The 21,315-nt window shown below is 41.4% G+C and overlaps 1 protein-coding gene across 1 annotated transcript; it reads left to right on the top strand.

Annotated features, from left to right (window-relative positions):
* Positions 1-5,025: 5,025 nt before the first annotated feature.
* LOC138207362 (MAGUK p55 subfamily member 7-like) lies at positions 5,026-21,061 on the top strand. Its single transcript, XM_069164531.1, has 15 exons — positions 5,026-5,097; positions 5,953-6,087; positions 8,581-8,662; positions 8,773-8,858; positions 9,923-10,000; positions 10,596-10,792; positions 10,883-10,941; positions 11,136-11,154; positions 11,628-11,683; positions 15,367-15,540; positions 17,324-17,404; positions 17,515-17,608; positions 17,772-17,880; positions 19,419-19,562; positions 20,802-21,061. Exons 1-15 carry the CDS (start codon positions 5,026-5,028, stop codon positions 21,024-21,026), a joined length of 1,611 nt encoding a protein of 536 aa, XP_069020632.1. The 3' UTR covers positions 21,027-21,061.
* The last annotated feature ends 254 nt before the right edge of the window (positions 21,062-21,315 follow it).

Below are 21,315 nucleotides of genomic sequence, written 5' to 3'. Positions count from 1 at the left end.
ATTGCAGGTTGGAGGTATTAGAATTACAGAGGTGGATTAAATGTTTTTATCCTATTTTTTAGCAGTCAAACCAGTTTAAAAATACTGTGTTGCAAGTAATCATCCTGAATTTGTGACTTGAATAAAAGTATATCTAATATCATGTTGAACTACAGTATAATAATGAATTATTATAATACTTTAATAAAGCGGCACTTCAGTTTTGCAGCTGGTAAAGGAGCACATTTTCACCTTCCTGTTTAGTGTGTGTAGGGTCATTTAATCTACAACAATGCATCATATTTCATAAAAGGATGATTCAGCTTGTGTAGTAACTCAAGTACAAGTAATTAAATCAATTAAAGAAATGTTCTTTCTTGAGTTAATTTACAAAATTGACTTTCAACCAATTTTAATCACAAGGAAATGATTATATACAGTTTCACCCAAAGCAATTTTGGTCAACCTTTATTTTGAATTTTATCTAGGTTATGTTTTAAATCTAATTATACAACAAGTAGTTCCAACCCAGCGATCTGATTGGTCAACTGTACATTTAGAAAGTGCTCAAATCACCATGAAACATCACACCCTGCTCCTCACTAGAAATAGCTGTCCGCCTTCTCAATGGGAATATATAATTGTAATTGAATTTGATACAATATGTAATATAATGTTGTTTTTACTTGTTATAGGTCTATTAATTGTGACCCATTTGGCAAAATCTGGTCTCTTTTGGACCTTTTTTGTCGCTCCGTGCACCCGTACCGTAACTGTGCTAAAATCTTAAAAATACATGAGTCCATCGATATCTTTTTTCAGCAGATATCTTACTTGCAACGGGATTGAGCGACTAAGCAGTTTATTGTTTCTAAGTGCTGTATTTATTCAGTTTGAGAAACAATCTCCAGAAAGCAATAAAACGGACTAGATCTCGTCCCTGTTGCTAGGGTCGTTACTAAGGTCGTTACTTGACTACTTCCTGGAGAGGTAAACATTGCATACATCACATTCCCCTCTACTGACGCGACTAATTGTTTTCCAGTTGTTAGTCATGCCCCATGTATTGCCATGGAAACGGAGCTCCCGCTTACAAAAAGTTTTACACTTTGAGAGTGAATTGCCCCACAATATGAATACACTTTGATTACATATTTTATTTAGTTGGTAACTTGTTATATAATCACAATATTACACGAGAGGGTGTGCTTTAACGTGATTATTGGCACGACAGTGATGCAGCCAGGACCGAGGCGCTCGTCGTGCCAATAATCACGTTAAAGCACACCCTCTCTGTAATATTGCTGAAATAAGTTGCAGGTCTTTCAATAATTTGATTGTTTCATTACAAACACAAACAATTCACCAATTTCCTGTTCATTTGCCTTCTTCTTATCAATGTCATTACTAGTAGTTTGAGTAGTGTTAGGATAAATTTGATAAGTAGTAGCAGCTTTAGAGTTTGTCTTTTTTACTGCAGAGAAAACCTTTATTATGACACTTCCTCGACTTGACAGATCCACGAACGGCTGAAACGTTTTGAGATCCGAAGCCCAATCCCTGTCCAAGAGCACGCAGCGAGTCTGGCCTCGGATGTAAGTGACTCGCTCCAAACATCTTTTGCAGATAGACACCCTGCCAAGGACGACGGTTTGACAGCAGAGGAGATTTTTTTTTTTCACCAATCGTTGAAATTGCTTTCTCTGTTATACAGATGACTTTCGTGTCACACACAGAAGCACGAGTGGAGCGTGCGTTCTTTCTTATGTGTATTAAATTGTTACCTCAAAACCCTGCCACCTCGGACACTATCTCTTGAAAGGCTGTTTTTAAAGCAGATATCATTTTGTATCTGTGTGCCAGGAGCTCGGCACTGTCCTCAGTGACCGAGCAATGGGCTGCTGAAGTCATTGTGTGGAATGTTTCGGGGTGGAGGAATACAAATAATTTCAGATTTGAGATGAAGTGACAGAACACTCACACTATGACTTTGACCCAAAACGGAACAAAGAGTCTCCGTTACCTTCAGATGTGCATCATATCTTACATACCAGTCTTCAATCCTGTTACCAGTTGTGTCATTTAAGAAAACAAAATTACTGATTTCTTCCATTTTTGATCTCCTACCACCTTCATTTCCCGATTTCCTGGACAAATTGCCAAACAGGAATGTTCTTTTTACACTTTTCCCTTAGTCTGCGCTTCCCTCTATTCTTCTTTCCCAAACCGTTCACTTTATCATCTGCTTTTTCCTCTTCTCCTTTCTCTCCGTGTGCTCTGCTTTGTCTTCTCCACACACCCTTATTCCTGCCATGTTTCCATACGGCCTCTCTCCTCCGCACTCCGCACTCCTCTCCATCTCCTTCCCTTCAGTCCCTTTGCCTGAGATTCGGTTCGACAGCCACTCTCCGCCTGGCTTAAATCATCAGGACCGACTGGAAGGGCCAAACCGTGGCTCTGTTTCCCCTCAGAGAGGCTTCTGTTTGCTCACAGTGGAAACTAATGACCTTCATGCATTGTGTCTCTGGAGTGTGCCTCGACATCTTGAAGCAGTAGAAGTCATTACAGTAATACGCTCGACAAAGAAGGGCGACTGCACACAGTCACCCGTCGCCTCTCCACTTGCTGCTGACGGTCAAGGCTGCTCTGTTTTTTGCTGTCGACGCGGTTGTCGTGTAGCCTTGAACATTCAGTAGCTTTTCTCCGACAGCGACAAGAGAAACAAAACCAAACAGGAACTCAGACAAATAGCTAACAGGAGAGAAAAGTCCCCGTGAGGCGAACAGGCCTGTATGAAAGCGTAAGAACTAATGACAGAACTGATGATGTGTCGCTGCAGATATAAGTTGAATTTCACTGTCTCTCTGCTCAGTTTTCGGTCTTTCTTGGCTAAAATAGAACAAGCCTCACTCCAGCCATGATATAAATGTGTACCTCTAATTATGAAGAAAAAAACAACATCCTGCCTGTCTCTGTTTCTCTGCTTCCAGATGGCAGTGGAGCTGATATACCACGGCTGGAGGGAAGAAGTCGAAGAGCTGTTTGACCTCTTTTCCAAACCTCACTTTAAGGTGAAAAGTATTTCCTTCCTGTAGCTTCACACGTGTGTGTCGACCTAAAGCTTCCCCAGCCCAGAATTTGGTCCAGTCATATCACATAATTTCCACCAAAAGGAAAACACCACTCAGAAAAGGAATAGTTCAACATTTTGCTTTCTTGTTACATATGAAGTTGTTGGCTCAGCTGAGCATAAAGAAGACAGGTGTAACTGGCCTGGCCTGTAGGGTTCTTGTAAAACAGCAACTTGACATGTCAGAGTATGGTTTTATAGAAAATGAGACAGTAAGCTGGTATAAAAAAAAAGCTTTCCCCCGTGTTTCCAAGAGTCTGTGGTCCATTAGGTAGCAAAATATTGAAGCTCGTTTGTTTCCGGACAAACTATGCTAGCCGTTTCCCTAAACTTCTGGTCCACTTTTTTGGTGCAAGATAGAAAAGAAAGTCAATACATTTTCATATCTATCCTTTCACAGGGACAGTTAGCGTAGCTTAGCATAAAGACTAGGTGCAGGGTAAAACGGATAACTTTTCTCCAAATGCACACAGGTTTGTCAAATTAAACAAACAATGTAACGTGTTATTTAGGGTCGTTTATAGGTGCATCTATCTGGATGGCAATTCAAAGACACTATGGTTCACCAACCCCTAGTGACCCTCAGTGGTATTGCAGTTTAATGCCCCTCCGCATTGGCCTCATTTCTTAAAGACCCGGAAGCTACGTCCACTTATATATACAGTCTATAGAGTCTCGTTTAGTCCATTTACTTCCAGACTGCTTTTTCCTTATTTACAGAGAGTTAGATGAGAAAATGTATCCTTCTATCTGTTCTTTATAAAAACAACAGCCAAGGGACATTTAGCTTAGCACAGCATAAAGACTTCCTGAGGGAAACTCAGCTCCAATGCTGTTCAACCACAATATGTTGGTTGTATACTTCACTTTTAAACAAACCAGATATAACATGCCAGCAGGCATATTTCTTTACCATTGGACGGAGCCATGCCAGCTGTTCCCCCCCATTTACAATCTTCATTCTATGTTAATTAACCAGCTTGTTGCTGTAGCTCAACACACAGTTGTATCAATCTTACCTCACTCTTGGCAAAGAAGCAAATGAGTGTGTTTCCCAGCATGTTGACCCATTACCTTAAGTGACTGTTCCATGTAATATTCCTACTCACGTTTGTGAAAAGAGTGCACATTTCTTTCACTGAAGCATCATGTAATTGCAATTCTCTTGGACAATTTATCAATCCAGTGCCAATGCCATCACGAGAACTGTAATCTGAGAGGTTAATTTCCATGCAGTCATGCTTCATTTGAGCTAATTCTGAAACTGTTCAGGCGTCTGAAGCTCGCACACATACATCAAAAGGGTTACAACATTGTGTTTCCTACAATTTTACTCTTATGTGAGTCACACAAAGTCACAAACTAATCCAACTGTAAATTTTACTGAAATTGATTTCACCTCATCATTCTGCCAGCTGAGAGGTGCTGACATCTATTAACCACACTGGCACTGAAGCTAATCTACTCCCGAGTTATGTTTATTAGTGTGCACTCATAGAGGCCCACACTACTCAAAAGCATGTTTCCTTATTTCAGATCTGCTGACGGTCGTTTTTTCAGATGCACACACACACACACACACACACACACACACACCCACACACCCACACATACATACAGCATATGGTTTTCCAGTGAACCGCAGAAGTCGTTGCTTTTCTTAATGAGGAGACGAAGCCAGCCGACAACTAACAGGTTTGTTTGAACAGTCCTAATGACCTGTTTGTTCTTGGCCACAGTGCAGGAGCTCACACATACTTATGAGAGACACTGGGTAAAATATCCTGTAAATGAATGTTTGTTTTTTTGAAAACTTGTCTCTGAAAGTGGCCAGAGACACATTGCTCACGCGCTGGCAGCTTGTGAGCAGAGGAGCTGTTGATGGACGCGGGGATAACAAGTAGACTAACTGACAGATGGATTGGCTGATTGTTAAAATTAAGTTGATGAGCAGATGTTTCCCGCTCTTCTCATTCATTTTTATTACAGTAAATTTTCTCTTTCTCCTTTTTTTTTGGAAAGTGTACTCAGTGAGAGATTAACGTTTATCCTGAATATTGTTTTTCGGCAAACAAAACTGGGGTTTTCACACTGCCAATGTTAACAGTGTAATGAACTTAAATGAGCCATCTGAGAATTGATAGTGAGTCATAGATCAATTCACAGCCCTCCACTGGGAAGGGAGTCTTTTCCTAAGACATGATTGCTGCTTGAGCTGAAGCAGGGGACTGCAGGCAGAGGTAGTGTTAGTGACGTGGGGGGTTGCTTTCAGGTGGCCCGCAGACTGGCAGTACCTTCCAAACTAAATTGAATTAGGGACGCTAGCGTCGAAGGTTTGTGACCAAGAAGAGCCTTTGGATTCAGCAATGTATTGAGTGCAAGAAGGCCAGCCGAACTTGTTGGAATTTTTGCACAGCCTTTTACTATAAAGCCACCCTCGATTAATAACCAGGGATGGGTTAAATTTTTGTATCAGTCTCTTCCATTTTTAAACTTCCATTAAGTCATCTTCATCCTGCAGTTGGTTTTAAAAATCGTACTTGCACTGGTGAAACTGTTGGCTGCAGCTCTTCTGCAGTCCTCCACCTATAATGGTGACCCCTAAATCAATAGAGTTGCAGTGATTACACTGGAATTTGTTCAAAGTGCCGAATCTGACAGCAGCTTGACAGCCAACACGTCTATTTCCATTATACATGCAGACCTGTGACATTTTCCGAAAAGTAATTTTTTTCTGTGCGATGTCAGATTAATTTGAGGATACTCAGCCCAGTTTACGAACTAAGAATTAAAGGTGACGTAACTGAATGCAGATCATCATTTTCACTGCGTTTCCTTTTCAGAGCCTCCTGTTTGTCCATGACGCTGTAGCTCAGAGAGACTTTGAGCCCGTTCTGCCACCCATACCCGATGACGTACTGGATGAGGAGGAGGATTCGGTCAAAATTGTCAGTTTGGTCAAAACCAAAGAGCCCCTGGTCAGTATAATTTTCAAAGGTCAAGTTAAAATTGAGCTTTACGGGTCAACTGTAACTATCATCGTAACTGCTCAACTATCATGCCAAAGCGTGTAATATACCCGTCAGTCACACTAGATAATACCGTGTCATTTTCATGAGTGTGAAAAGTAATGCGCCTTAGGTTTAGGCACCAAAAACTAGGTGGTTAAGTTCCAGAAAATATCATGGTTTGGGTTAAATGTGACATATTTATGGTTATGGTTAGGCACCAAAACTACCTGCTTTGGTTTAGAATAAGTAATTTTACGAGAGTAACATTATGTACGTCTTGTAAGTTAGTTAATGTACGTTACGTATGTAAAATATGTTACATTATGTGAGTAACTAGTTACTTAAAAGAGATCCAGGTCTGTTTTCTGTCACCTTGGTCCTGTTTCCATTCCATCCAAACATGCCCAAACTCATTTGAAGTAAAACCTGACATGACCCAGTATCCTCTAAAGGACTGACAGGTGTATAATATGCTTTGTCGAGGAATAAGGTTGTACACAACTAAACAGTAGAGTTACGTTAATTTTCTCATTTAACTCTCAGCAGGAAAGTAAATCAGCAAATTTAATAAAACATCAAATTATTTCTTTAAACACTGTCAACAGATTCGTAACGACTAACACTGTATTAATCCCTAAACAAAGTATATCTTCTATCACTTCCATTGTCTTAACGTACACCTTAGTTTGTCCTGACTGGAAAAACAACTTACTTCCCTCCAAAATACAAAGTACAACTGAACTGCATGTCAGCCTGTTTCTCGTCTGATCTACTCATGTAATTCGCTGAAAGCAAATACAAATGCTTTTATTTTACGACAACCATGCAACAGGGTAACTGACTGTATGTGCTTAAAAATGTCCAATTTGTCGGGCCACAGTAACTGACATATTAAGTCAATTCAAAGCAGTAAACATAGCCAAGAGACTGAACTTTTACTCTGGGGACTGAATTTATGTCATGTTGTCGAGCGGCGTGACCACTAAATCCATGTATGCCAATGTGTAGCAATACGAAAGCCTTTGACAGAAAACATGAGAGGAAACCCAAGCGAAGGTTCTTGCATCAGCCTGGATCACCTTTGCTTCTGGGCTGCAGCTCCTTTCTTCAACCAGGAATTTCCAGAGTCAATTCTTCCACGTCTTTGTTGCCATATATCTGCTGTGACGCACTACATTCTTTAAGCATTGTTGCATGCATGTGTGTGTGTGTGTGTGTGTGTGTGTGTGGCGTGTAAGCATGTGTATCTACAGTGTACGCACTGCAAAAATCTGCCTTATAATGGAGTCTTTAAAGCCGCTCTGCACATTTAAAGGGATTGGGATAATTTCTTGTCTGTTTCTGATGTAGATCAACTAGTTTCAAGGACTTTAATCATAGTTCATTTTCTTGATGCTACCGGATTCATCTGCCGTATTCCACCTTGTTCCAAGCCCTCGTCGATTATTTCTGGATATTTCCTGGATCAAGTGAAACTGGACAGAAAACCAGTGAGTCTACAAAGACCTACGCCAAAGCCGCAAATCCTAAAAATTTGCTATTTTAATGATTAAAAAAAATAAAATCCGATTTATTTTATTTGCATCTGGATCAAGATCTATAAAATACAGTGATGGATAGAAATGGGGTACACGTGCCAGACTTTTTTCCATTCAAGTAGGCCCAGTAGTTTATTAGAAAATAACATATATTAAAAAATGCCCTCAAACGCAAAGTTAAAATTCTTTAAAAAAAAAAAATTCCTGGATCCACATCAAAAACATCTGTTTTTGAACCTGTGGCTTTTCCAACAAATTTCTGTGAAATCTGTTGACAGGATTTTGAGATAACCTGTGAAGTAACAAACAAACAAGCAGTGCCAGAAACATAACCCTCGTGGCAGAGATGGGTTTAATCCTTTTAAAGAAAAATATGATTTCAGGGTAAAAATGAGAATAATTTATTTAATGATGAACATTTTTTTGTGCATTTATGGTATTGTATGTAAATGGTTGAGCTTCCAAAAGGCACTTTGGACCAATAATGGAGAGCATACTTTTGTATCGATCCCAAAACGAGATTGGAAGGGGACTGACCTTTTTCTGACATGGTCTCTTTGATCGATCCAGCATGTTCCCGTTTTCCAGACAACAGGGGTTACACCCGAGCATGAGCTGATTGTAGTCGACTGCATATGATGCTCTTTCCATTGCGATTTGCTCCACATCAATAACATCTGTTGAAAATAATGCTGATTTGGATAACCTTTTCCAGCGCTTTGTGTGTTACATGAAGACAGCCGGCTAAATGGTCCCGTCTTGATAGAAAAAGCTCTCACTGGAAATGGAATGCCTCTAAATAAGAAGCTTGTCTGGGCCGTAATAAGATCAACATGTTATTTTTACTCTCCATTGTTTGACCTCTTTGCCTCTCTGCATCTGCTTGTGTTTGTCCATTCATTCACTAATCACCATCCTCAAGGGGGCAACAATTAAGAGAGATCAATCCACGGGAGCTATTGTTGTGGCGAGGATCATGAGAGGAGGTGCAGCTGATAAAAGCGGTGAGCTGATAAACTCTCAATAGTTGTTGTGCCATTGTGAAGGTGCAAGTAAATGTTACAAAGAACAGCACGTAGTACAGATTTCCATATGTATTTCCAACGTTTTGAAGGCCTGATCCATGAAGGAGATGAGCTGAAGGAGGTGAATGGAGTCTCACTGGAGCACACGAAGCCAAAGGAAATCCTTCCCCTCCTGGTTAGTCTCACTTCTGCTGTTCAGCCACACAATTTGTTTCAGTGTCTCCTTCTTGTCTGTTTCTGTTTCCTTCTCTCTTCTTGTTCTAAACATTTTCTGTCCTCTTCTCAAAGGATAAACTTTGATGCTTTGCATATTAGATTGTCAACAAATCAAACAAAAGACTAAAACCAACAACGCATCAATCCGTCTCAGCCATCTTTCAAATTCTCTACCATGTCTGTGGCACAGAGATGATTAAGGATTCAAGTATGTTGGAACAGGTGTGCGGATTCCTGTGCGGATCTCTCAGTGACGTCTGCACACACAAACAACACGCACACAACAAAAGAATAATGATAAAACACAATTAAAAGATGAACAACCTGGAATCAGTTAGTGGTTGGTTTTGATTCTTTTCATGGGATTTGCTGCTACTAGTTGGCCGACTATTTCAGTCAACATCCTCTTCTGCTACCTGTGTGTTGCTGTTTCACACTCCCTGTTGCAATGGAAAACAACAACAACAACAACCTCTGAGCTCGCAACCTACACTCTAAAAAAGGCAATTTTTGGCAAGGATTTGAATCATCCAATAACGCAGGCCTGCTCCGTTTTTTTTCAGTCTTTTGCAGGGTTTTAGTCATTTAAGGCCACGGCTTGTGTGTGCAAATGTTTTACTAAAAAAATGTTCAACCTATTGATTGTAGATAAAAATGGATTTAGTTACTTGCTACTCCCCAGCTCGTCCAAATGTGGTGGTGGTGACGGCCAAACCAAGCCAATCAATGGGTGACGTCACGACGGTTCGCACCTCACACTATTTCGCACGGGCGCCCTTGTTGCATCCTGGACTGAAAGCCAGTCAAGAAGATTGTGATTGGTTTAAAGCCTGTAGCAGAATGTTATATGGGTGCAGGCAGACCATTCTCCAGCGCTGGCACAATGTGCTGGAGAATGGTCTGACTATGTAATGAAATGGAAATTGTATCAACCTTCTCATCTCTCAACTCCCCGTGAGATTGCAATTAAATATATTTGCCAAAACATCAAACTGTTTCTTTAATGTCTCTGTTTCTGTGCAGGCTCGTTCTCAGGGTGAAATTAAATTCAAAATTATTCCTGCATTCTCCAAGGAGGAAATGTCATCAAATCAGAAAAAGGTACGGTAAATATTAACTGTCACATGTGTTTGCATGCTTTGTGCTTTTTTGACATTAGCATGCAATGTGATTGCACGGAGAGACAAAGAGATTAAATCAGTGATATCTTGTGTGTTTGGTTATATTTTGTGTTTTTGCCACAGTGCTGTCTGCCGCAGTTCAATTCTCAAGTCAAGGAAAAGACACCGACTAACTTCATTACAGTTTACCGCTTTTTGTCATTTAAGAACTTGAACTGCATCAAATCAACGTAACATGAACACGCATCTGTACTGTACACCTGATGTGGAAAATTTCAAGCTGCGCAATCTTTTGTTTAGAAAGAATTATAGGCTGCCGCCACATACATGGAGTGGATGTCCAAGCTGGAAATTGTTAGAGCACTGAGCATTTGCAACGGATTAAGACAAATTATTTTCAGTGATTGTGGTCGTTTCTCAAAAACGACACCAACATATGTGAAGAAAAAACAGACAAAAATGTGTCCGTTGCCAGGATACTGAAGTTTGTGAAGCTGCAGTGCAAAAATTTTGTATTTTCCATTATGTTGTCATCACTTTGAAGGCTAAAAATTATGATTGGTTTCTTTCCTCAGCTGTTTGTGCGGGCTCTGTTTGACTATGATCCCAATGAGGATCCCACCATCCCATGCAAGGATGCTGCGGCGGCCTTTAAAAGGGGTGACGTCCTCCAGATAGTCAACGCGGAAGACAACACCTGGTGGCAGGCATGTCACCTCGGGGATGGCAGCAGTCGAGCCGGGCTCATCCCCTCGCAGCAGCTGCACGAAAGGTGGTCTTTTTGCGCTTTCAAGGTGCTCACTTTAACCACAAAACATGTTTACTGATTTGATTCTGCCTTCCTTTATGTGGCTTTCAACAGAAGAGTTGCACTACAGCGACCCAAAGCCCTGTTCCGGCCTCGCCGAGTCAAACCAGCAGGTGATGAGCCAGCGTTGTCTATAAACTTACCACACCTGAAAAGCATAAAACATTTTCCAGTAAATATATTAGACCTTTAGTGGTGGGCAGAGAGGTGATAGGGCGCGTATGAAGGTTACGGTAAAGGTCAAGGGTGAGCTCGGCCGCCCTCCTCTTATACTAACGTTTCGTGTTTTCCCTCACATGCTCCACAGATGCGAGGGAAGGTACTGTCAGTTTGCATTTGCTTTAAAAAAAAAAAAAACCTCGTCTACAGTGTAATTGCCATGATATAATGCAGGTGTATATTTTAAGTTTTGGTTTGGGGTTTTAAAACCTTTATGGAGTTGAATTGTCCAAAGATAATAGTCGTGTAATGTTCACTGCGTCATATTTCCAAATTGAGAGGAGTCTGTGAATCCAGTTGGTTTTTAAGTATCTAATATTTGCACTGGCCTCCCACAATGTGCTTTAATTTCTCATTGCAATCAATTTTTTTTTTTTTTAAAAAAGTAAGGTAGTTATTAATGCTTCTAAATTGTGGATATCATTTCTAAATGAAACTATTATTAGTTTTAAAGTAAAATATTAGGACACGTGGGTCAGGACATATGCTAATACTTTGAGTATGAAATTTGAGAACAACACATGTCATCCCCTGCTGGTTTCCATCCATGATTTCCTCACTCTTTCCTCCACTCTCTTCCTGTTTTTCCAGGCACGGAGGATGTAGACTACGGAGCTATAACCGGGATCCACATTGGTGAGATGTTTCACTTGTCGCGCTCAGAATCTACACTGACACTGGGAAAGGGAGCGGTGAGATACAAGCTCATACAACTCAGAGCAATTGAACATGACAGCGCACAACAATCGGTATAAAAACATTGATGGAGAAAAAACAGCAAGAAAAGGAGACCTTGGTTGTATTTACAGTAAAAAAACAGTTTATATGATGATGTAGTTCTGTGGTTTAGAGATTTAGTGGGGAGGACTAGAACAGCAAATGTGGTTTTAGCCGTCCCATTTATCCCATTTGTCTTGATCTGGTGGATTGGAGATGATGTGCCGTGTGTGTACTTGCGTGTGTGCATGCGAGCAGTGCAGGATGTTCATGTGGGGGCGTGTACTTGTGGCTGATTGTAAAAAGGCTACAAGGCAAGGTAATTACAGATGTTGCAGTCTATCAGTTCTGAGAGTCATGTGCATTTGATAATCTGCATTTCATTTTATCTCGGGCCAGGTTCCACCTGAGGACATGGTTCAGACTCTGAGTTTCCTCCTTGTCTGGCACTGAAACCCTTATTGATGCTGCACAATGAAAGGACTGCGTATAAAGTAAAAGAGAATCGACGTGGTGGGGTTTTATTTGTAGATACCAAGCAGCAACCAGCAGTGACGTCACCCATTGGTTTGTGATCCGGCGCTCTGAAGCCTCGAGTTCAGATTTTGGCCGGCACCATTTTGCTAATCCCGAGTGGTTTGGAAATGGATAGCGACCATGTTTGGACCAGCTGGGGGGGAGCGAGCAGGGGGTCAGAATCGATCTGATTAGAAACCCGGCGATACTACGTCCCGCCCACTGATAGCCACAACCTGACTGCACCACATACCTGTCAATCAAACAGACCCAAAAACCTGCCTTTTTGAGGCTTATTTTCTAATTAATGACAGGATTATTTTCAGATGGACCAGAAAATAGATAAGAAGTAGTGATTTAGCAAAACGAGATAACTCATGAAGAAATTTTATTGACTGAAAATGTTATGAGACAAGTTAAATGGGAGTCTATGGAATCTCCAGCTGCACTCGGTGACATTACAGTTTAAGGCGCTTACGCATTCATTCAATTCAATTCAATTTTATTTATATAGCGCCAAATTACAACAGAGGTTATTTCATGGCACTTAACACATTAAACTCTTTACAGAAGAACTTTACAACATTATACAGAGAAACACAACAATTCAACAATTCCCACATAAACTAGGAGGGGGAAAAAAAAATCTCCTCTTTAAGGGAGAAAAAGCTCCAACAGAGGGAGAAGAAACCTCCGACAGAACCGGGCTCAGGGGTGGGCGGCCATCTGCCTCGACCGGTTGGGGTGAGAGGAGAGCAGAGAGAGAAAAGGACAGCATAGAGATACAAGAGAAGAACATTAGCCTCATTTTTCAGACCCGGAAGCTTCGTCTACTTTTATATAAAGTCAATAGATACACATAGAAAGCTGGTAAAAAAAAAAAAAAACAAGGAAGAACAGGCTTGTCCTTCACTGGTGTTATTTTGTTTTTGTCAGTTCTTTAAATGATTAGTTTGATACTACGGGCAATACTTTCATTTGTGTTGTAGTGGAGAATCATGCTGTATAAGAAGTTAGATTGATGATAGATCCGTCCAGCACGTCTGGGAACTTTGGCTTCCATCACGACCCCGCCGCCTTTTAGGGGAAAACAAGTGACCCTTGCCATGAATCAAGACAGAGGTAGAACCCCACTCAGTGTCCAGAGGTGTCCAACGTGGACATCTACTTTACTTCACTGAGTCTGCAGGTGAGCAAATGACCAGTGAAATATTTTATTTTCAGTCCTGCTCTACATATAGTATTATAGCTAACATTAGCACTGTACGAGCTACATTATAACCAACAGCGTCCTCCTTATAGCTTGGCGCTAGCCCCACCATGACCCTGTTTAGGATAGACAATGAATGGATGGATACATTTTCTTAAACCTTAACTAGTTTTTGCCACTTAAACCTTACTGACTCCACGTCAAACAGCTCCTCAGACACCAGCTGGCGTTGACAAAATGGCAGTTTCTGTAACCATTGGAGTGAGAATGGTTGGTCCAGCTCATGACAGTTTGTGTGTTAGCCTTCACTGTCATATCTCTCCAGTCACTCTTACTTCATACTGCCCAGTAAAGCAGAAATATCTTGTATTGTTTCCAAAAAATGTACGGCTGAGAGCATTTTCAGTCACAGATGAGATGTTCACTGCCAGAATTACTTAAGAGTGACAGCTACAAGATGGTTTCCTCTCGACCTTATTTGATTCTGGGAAATAAGATTTCTCTTTTGCTGTATAACCTTCACATTTCACTGAGTGATCTCATCAGTTTGAATCCTATGTCAACAAAAGTTAGAAATCTCTACTCCACAGTGGCGTGTTTCTCAGAGTGAAGCCCAGAGAGGAAATGGATAGATGTGCTTACAAAGTGAAATTATGGCTGACGTCAAAGAAAGCCTGGCACCATCACTTAGCAGCAGTTAACATCATGAAAAAAAGTGATCCTGCCAAGCCAGGCCAGACCACAGTCGCATGGCAGAAGCTGGATGTCAGACAGGATGCCAGCGATGCGTGACCGACTGAGTTGTTGTCTCCTGATGGAGACGTGTGCTGTCCAGGATAATGCTTGACACCGAAGTTTGGGAGGCGGCGTTGATGGTTTGTTGGTGCACTCTTGTCATCTGCCTCAAATTCCATCTGTAGCTCTCCCTTCTGTCACTGTTAAAACGAGATCTACTGGTTTTCCCATTTAATCAAGTGATGTGCAAGTGGTGCACCAACTGACCAACGATAAATGGATGGTTGAATCATGCAAGTAGATTAAGACTTTAACAAATCAGGCTCTACACACCTGTGGCACTTATTAATGTGTGAATACAAGCCAATTCTCAAAAAATGTGTTCAAAATAAAGTAAGATTAAATTAAAATAGCCCAACTACAGCTTGAAAAAGGAAAAAAAGTATTGCCTGCTTTTAGGATTCGTGCAGGGAAAAATTCCTTTACTTTCTGTCTGCCCAGCTTAGTTTGAACAACATGAATATGGCTTCTTTAAGCTCCACGAATCAGTATTTCTACATTAACGATGGATTAAATGACTACGTATAGTGTAAAATGGGACCCTTGGGGTGATGACCCCAGAGTGTTTTAGCAGAAAAATTCCAAGTAGCTCTAAAATAAAACATTTTATCCCTTTTACGCTCTTTGTTTTGGTTTTACAAATCACAGCTTTACTGTTTTTCTCCAGGCTCACCGCTCTCATGAGCCTACAAAGAGCATCAGCCAAAAAGCTGTAAAATCCCTCAGTGTGCTGCCGGTCCAACGTCAAATTGCAGACAGACAAAGTTAGCTACTAGAGGGGGAACTTAGCGGAGCATTTAGCAGCTACGTTTAGCAGACATTTCCCTCGAGAATTGATGGCGACTAAGAGTAGAGAAAAGAGGAGAGTGAATGATACTCTTACATTTGCGAGATGCTCTGTATCTGCTTGAATAAATTAGAGGAAGATTGTTTTGCTATCACATTCACCATATTCATAACTCTACATACCAGATGCTGTGTTGCACTACCTTCCAGCGGTCCAATAAATGCATAAATATTATCATGCTGTGTTTTCAGTGGCACGACTGGCACGTCAAAGGCCCCTCTGTCTTTTTCCCAGCTGGTTTAAGACAGAGTTTCCGACTTGGCAGAAAGAGCAGCTGGGCCAGAGAAGCTGCCCGGTTCAGGAGGTGGAGCGCCGGAGTGCACGGCTCCATCCGTCCACCTACCTACACCGAGGTGATGCCCTACCACAGAGACCCACAGGACCGACACCGTCTGGTCGTCCTGGTTGGTATGTATGAGCTAAGAATAAAGCTACATGAGGAAACAGGCGGAAAAGAATGAGAAAAAAAACTTGAAAAAGTGGTTGTGTGTTAATAAATAACAAAGTAGTGTGAAGTACTGTCTGCATACAAGTATATAATATTGTTGTAGCGCTTATGGCAGGGTAGTAATGTGGTAATATTCACCGCATTGTGGTGCTGTGGTTACTTGATTTCTGGTTAATATCATCCCGCTGCTTTTTATTTTTTGCCTACACAGAAATTTGCAATACCGTGATCCCATTTAGTTGAGAGGCAGCATTATCGAAGCTGTTGTTGATCAAAAGAAAAAGTAATGCATTGATGAAGATTTATGTTCCCACTCTTGAGTGCAAAGAACAATCCTTTCCCATCAGAACCACGTAAACACTGTCAGAAAGCTCCCGGTCAGAATATATTGTGTTCTCTTATGTTACCCAGCGGCCCACCCCAGATCCACTTCTCTGCCAATCCTCCAAGTCTGCTCTATGTATTTTTTGAGCTCTATCTCTCCCCGGGGAATTTTACATCGAGCCCCAACTGAAGGTCTTTTTAATTTTAGATTGCGACAGGTCATGTGTGACTGAGGGAAATAGAGGGGAGGCAAGAAGGAAGAGGAGGTAAAGCAAATTGAGAGTTAAAGGCGGAGAGGCGAGAAACCCAAAGAACTGAAGAGGTGAAAAAAACTAAAGCAGATAGAGAAGAGATAAATGAATGTATTGTGCATTGGTTTTGTGAATAAGATCCCTCATAATGTCAGCCAAGTGCTCCATCATCAAACTGGAACAGTTAAGACAGCTTGGATTTAGATTTGGACCTCTTTAATTGAGTTGGAGCGTACCCCGACTCTGGCTTACGTTTTACTGTCTGCTGCGAAGGCTCTTCATTGACCGGAGGTCATCATTAAGAATATATAGCTTATTGGCAATGGAAGTTATGGACAGGAAAAACAAAACCTGGATCACTAAACCAGGACCAGCTGGATAATGTTTGACCAGGTTGGAGATATAACCTTTCTGTTTGAATGAAACAATAGAGCGTTATGCCCCAGGAAAGTTGGTGAAAGTGGCTGCCAGTCGCTTTAAGCCCTACAGATCGTGTAACTCTCTAAAGAAAAAAGAAAAAGGTCAGAAGAAAGTCTCCACAGAGGCTGATGATGCTCTTCTCCAGTTCTGTGGCGCAGCTGTGGAACACATCAGCAGTGTAAGAGTGGAGAGTCCATAAACCTGATATTTTGTAATGTATCGAGCTCATGCGACGCAGTGATGGAAAAGGCAGGTATGTCAGGAATCCTACTTTCAGACAGCGCTCCATTAGAGTCTGATGCAATCTGGGGCTGCAGAAACCTGCACCAGAAGAAAATCCCAGATGCTACTCTGTGTGTGTGTGTGTGTGTGTGTGTGTGTGCGTTTGCTTGTGTATGTGCCTCATCCTGTCCATCCTACACTATAATGTCACCGATACTGTGTGCCTTTGCAGATGTCACATTTTGATGCGATGCTATGTATTTTCCAGAGGGTATAAGAGCATTAAACGTTCGATAGACCAATGCAGACAGACGCTGGTTGGAGAATCATTCTCAGAGTGAAATCTGAATGAAATCAGAGCTCTGTCTGTCTGACTTTCTCTCACTCTCCTCCTTCTCCTTCGCTGATGATAAAGACAGATGTGTCATTTGATGTCAGGCTTGTCTTTGAGGAAAACATTAGTCCGCAGCGATACTGGGAATGAATACCCACACTCTGAACACAGTGTTTTGATCTCCGTCTCGAGGGCCCAGCGGCGTTGGCGTTAATGAACTGAAGAGGAGGCTACTGATCTCCGACCCCGACCGCTATGGCGTCACTGTACCGTGTAAGACAGACATATTCGAGTTTCATAACTGTCATCTTTACCTCCCGCACGTTAAAACGTTCTTTTGTCGTTTTCTTTTACCGCCTCCTTCCCATCATCCTCTCTTTCAGACACCACACGAGAGAAGAGAAGGCAGGAAAACGAAGGCGTGGATTATCATTTTGTATCAGTTCACATGTTTGAGGAGCACATCCTGACTCAGAGGTACAGTACTGTCTAAGCAGGTGTTCCCTGGTCTTAAGAACAGTCTCACTTATGTTTTGTTCGCTCATTCCTCGTCCACCTTTCTTACTGTTGTCTGACAACCATTTTATGCTGCCTTACTCTTTTTTTTTTACCACATTTTCCCATCTGTTTCTGCCTCCAGGTTTATAGAATTTGGGAGTTATAAAGGTCACTACTATGGAATAAGTCTGGACTCTGTGCACAGTGTGATGGCTGAAGGCAAAGTGTGCCTGCTGGATATACACCCCAGTGTAAGCATTATGTCATCATAAAAGATCATTACATTCATGTTTTCAAAGGTTTAAGACATCAGTGCTTCATTCAAACACCAAAACAATTTCAATTCTGATCAATTGCTTTTTAAGAAATAAACATATGTCGTTTTTTATTTTTTTTATTTTATCATTTGACCAATTGATGTTGAAATAAGTTTTAGTTTTTGGTTCAGTTATCTTGGGAAGTCAATGAAGGATCACACAATTTTTTTGTTGTTATCTGTGCTGATGAGGATTAGATGAACCTCCACCTGCGTTAAGCTGATAACTCAATATGTATCAGAAGAAGCATATAACTGTCTACACTCCCCAGGTCAGCATTGGTACATGAGGGGAGTCCAACATTGAGGAAAAGGGGCATAAAATGTAAACTAAAGACATGATTAAAATCGGATTTCTCCTGCAAGCTGTTTATCTGGTGCACATATTTGCCTGGACATCATTGATGCCAACGCAGTATAACGCCAAAGAGTGTAATACACCTGTCAGTCCACTAAAGAATACCATGTCAGTGTTATGTTTTTTTCCCCGCCTGGGCGTGAAAAGTAAGGTGCCTTTAGTCAGGAGTCCCAAATTCATTTTGTGAAGAATTGGGTCTGGCCATAATTCATAGGGAATCATTCCCAGTCATTGCATCCTACGTTACGTAGACCTCAGGTGAATTCAAAACTATTGGAGCACCCTTTAACCAATCGGCATTGACCACCATATGCCCCAAAACCATAGACTGTTTAAACATTGTAAAAAGGCTGAAATTCTACGACTTGTAACTACATCCAGAAAAAAATGCTTTACTTTAACTTCGTCACACCCCACTGGTCGCTGATTGGTCCGCCCTTCAGAGTAGCCTTGCAAGCGGTAATGTGAACAGGGTTTCCAGACTGTAATCACAGAAGTAAACTGAAGCTGTGAGCAATCGTCTAGCAGAGCCAGGCCAAGGTGCCTTTGGTTTAGGCATCTAAAATCACACGGTTAGGTTGAGGAAAAGATCATGATTTGGGTTAAAATGAGTAATTGTGCATAAGTAACATTATGTATGTGACAAATGTTATTTAATGTGTGTTGCGTAAGTAACATATTTAAAAGAACTCCATGTAAACACCATTCTCCCAGCTGAAAGACCAGTGATTGTTCCATCCAACCACGCACAGTACCCTCTAGTGGACGGACAGGTGTATTACACTCTTTACGTGAAACCAGGCTATATATAGCCAAAGTGATATAAAAAAAATAAATTAAAAAAAATCCTCTTTAAATGATCAGTCTTCTACACACGAGTCATTTCCAACATTTAGATTTACTCAACCGTATATTTACTAGATCTTACAAGTTATGACCACACACGCTGGTAGCTTTACACCATGCATCGGAGCAGGAAATAATTATGTTTTTCCAGTATGATAAAGACTGATTCAACCAGTGGCCCAGTCTTGCAGACATCTTGTGTACATTGTTTAGATAGCTTTTAACCTGCCTCCATCTAACCTCCTCCTCCTCTGTTTCTGCCACTACAGAAAATAAAGCATGTGTACACATCTGAATTCAAACCACGCGTGGTGTTTGTGAAACCCCCTCGCATCGAGGAGCTACGCCTCACCAGACGGAGAGCTAAATTCATCTGCAATGAGGAGGAAGCTAACCCAGTCAGGATCTTTTCAGTAAGAAGAAAGAAAAAAACAAAACTTCAACATAAACACACAAAACACATTCCACCTGGTGCACGTGAGAGGTCAGGTGCTTATGCCATGTCTTGTAACATGCAGGGCGGTGTGAGGTCAAACACCTTGGCCTCAATACTCGCACGTAACCCCTCAGACATGCACACAACTAAACTCCCTTACTCATGCACACGGCTTGCTGTACACATGGCCGACCCTGTGGCATTTAAGAGACATTTAAGAGACAGGGGGAGTTACAAGGCTGCTTGGTGGGTGGCTTCTTGTTCCATAACTTAAACGTAGGTAAGCACATTTTGCCCTGAGGACAAAGGGTTACATCTCGTGTGTGTGTGTGTGATGTTTTGGAAAAAATGACTGAGTCAGTGGCGGTTCACATTTTATCTTCTGCTGGGTTTGTGTTCACTTCAAAATAAGAGGCCATATGTTCGGTGGTACACGTGTTTGCTGCAGGACAGAAAGGTGCTTGGTAATGCCCATCTGGCTTCACAGTCACCGTTCGATCCCGGTCGCCCGGGTTGCCCTTGTTAAACCCACAAGGTCACACACCTGTGCTGCAGCGTGGCTTTGGTAGTGCCAAGCACCGCGGCCCTTAAAGGCTTCAGTGCCGGGCTTTCAACTTGTGCCACAGCCTGGTGTGAAGAGGCCTCTCAGCATGTAACGAGTTGTTACGCCTTGGTCCGTAGAGCTGAATGGTTCTGGTTCCGTTTCCTATTATGTTACAGTATTTGCAGATTATTGTAAAATAACCTCTTGGAAGGTGTTTTAGTTGCCACCTGGCCAGACTTTAGCTAATTTGTTAGCATCAAATCAACAGTATTTATCAATCAGAGAATAGGAAGCCTGAAAAACCATCAACTTTCTTTTTTTTGTATCCTGGCCAACAACAACACAGCAGATTTAGCAAGTTTTTGTAACTTTGAGCCCCATTTTTCTCTAAGTTCAATAAAACAACAATAACCGATTTGAACTAAAATATTTGTAATATGCAGCATGCTTTTTATCAAAGAAAGTCATTACGTATGACTCTATCAGGTCAGTAGGTAAAACAAAAAATCAACTTCACTTGCAATTTTACCGCAAAAAGTTAACTCAAATTCTATTACACTTTTTGAGAAAATCCGCCGCAAAATCAAACATTTTTCATCGTAACAATGCAAAAAAAAAAAACTGTAAGATCCTGGAGGGACTGAACTGTAGTTTTGCTTTCTTGGTCCACAGGAGGAGGATTTTGAGGACATGATAGACTTGGCTGAGACCATGGAGAGCCAGTACGGTCACCTGTTTGACAAGGTGATTGTTAACGGAGATATCGCCGAAACGTTTCGAGAGCTGAGGGCAGACCTTGAGAAGATTGAGGAGGCCGACGTCCAGTGGGTTCCTGCAGGGTGGACCTCCCCGACAAAAGATCGGAGAAGCTGCGGCCACTTGACGGGCTGGATTTGAACTACGATCACTTATTCAGACGTCAAATATTTTAAGTCACAGGACAAAAAGAAACAAAAAATACACACATTAACTGTATGTAATATATAGAGTTAGAATTAATCTTGAGCCTTGAATTTCTGTCATATTTTTAATATTTTCAAACGTGTAATCAAGGTCTGTGATTGCTAAAGTTTTCCATAGTGTTCCTTAGTGTGTATCCGATTAGGCAGAATCCATTTCGCTCTGTCTTCCTCTCTCCATCTGTCTCCAAGCCAGTTTTTCTGTTGGCATTTGGCTGAAATAACTT

The sequence above is a fragment of the Embiotoca jacksoni genome, unplaced genomic scaffold (assembly GCF_022577435.1).
Source record: "Embiotoca jacksoni isolate LCO1_2020_lvr unplaced genomic scaffold, fEmbJac1.0.p SCAF_31, whole genome shotgun sequence".
Taxonomy (NCBI): Eukaryota; Metazoa; Chordata; class Actinopteri; family Embiotocidae; genus Embiotoca; species Embiotoca jacksoni.
The sequence above is the reverse complement of the archived record's forward strand: the minus strand, read 5'-3'. Positions and strand labels throughout refer to the sequence as shown.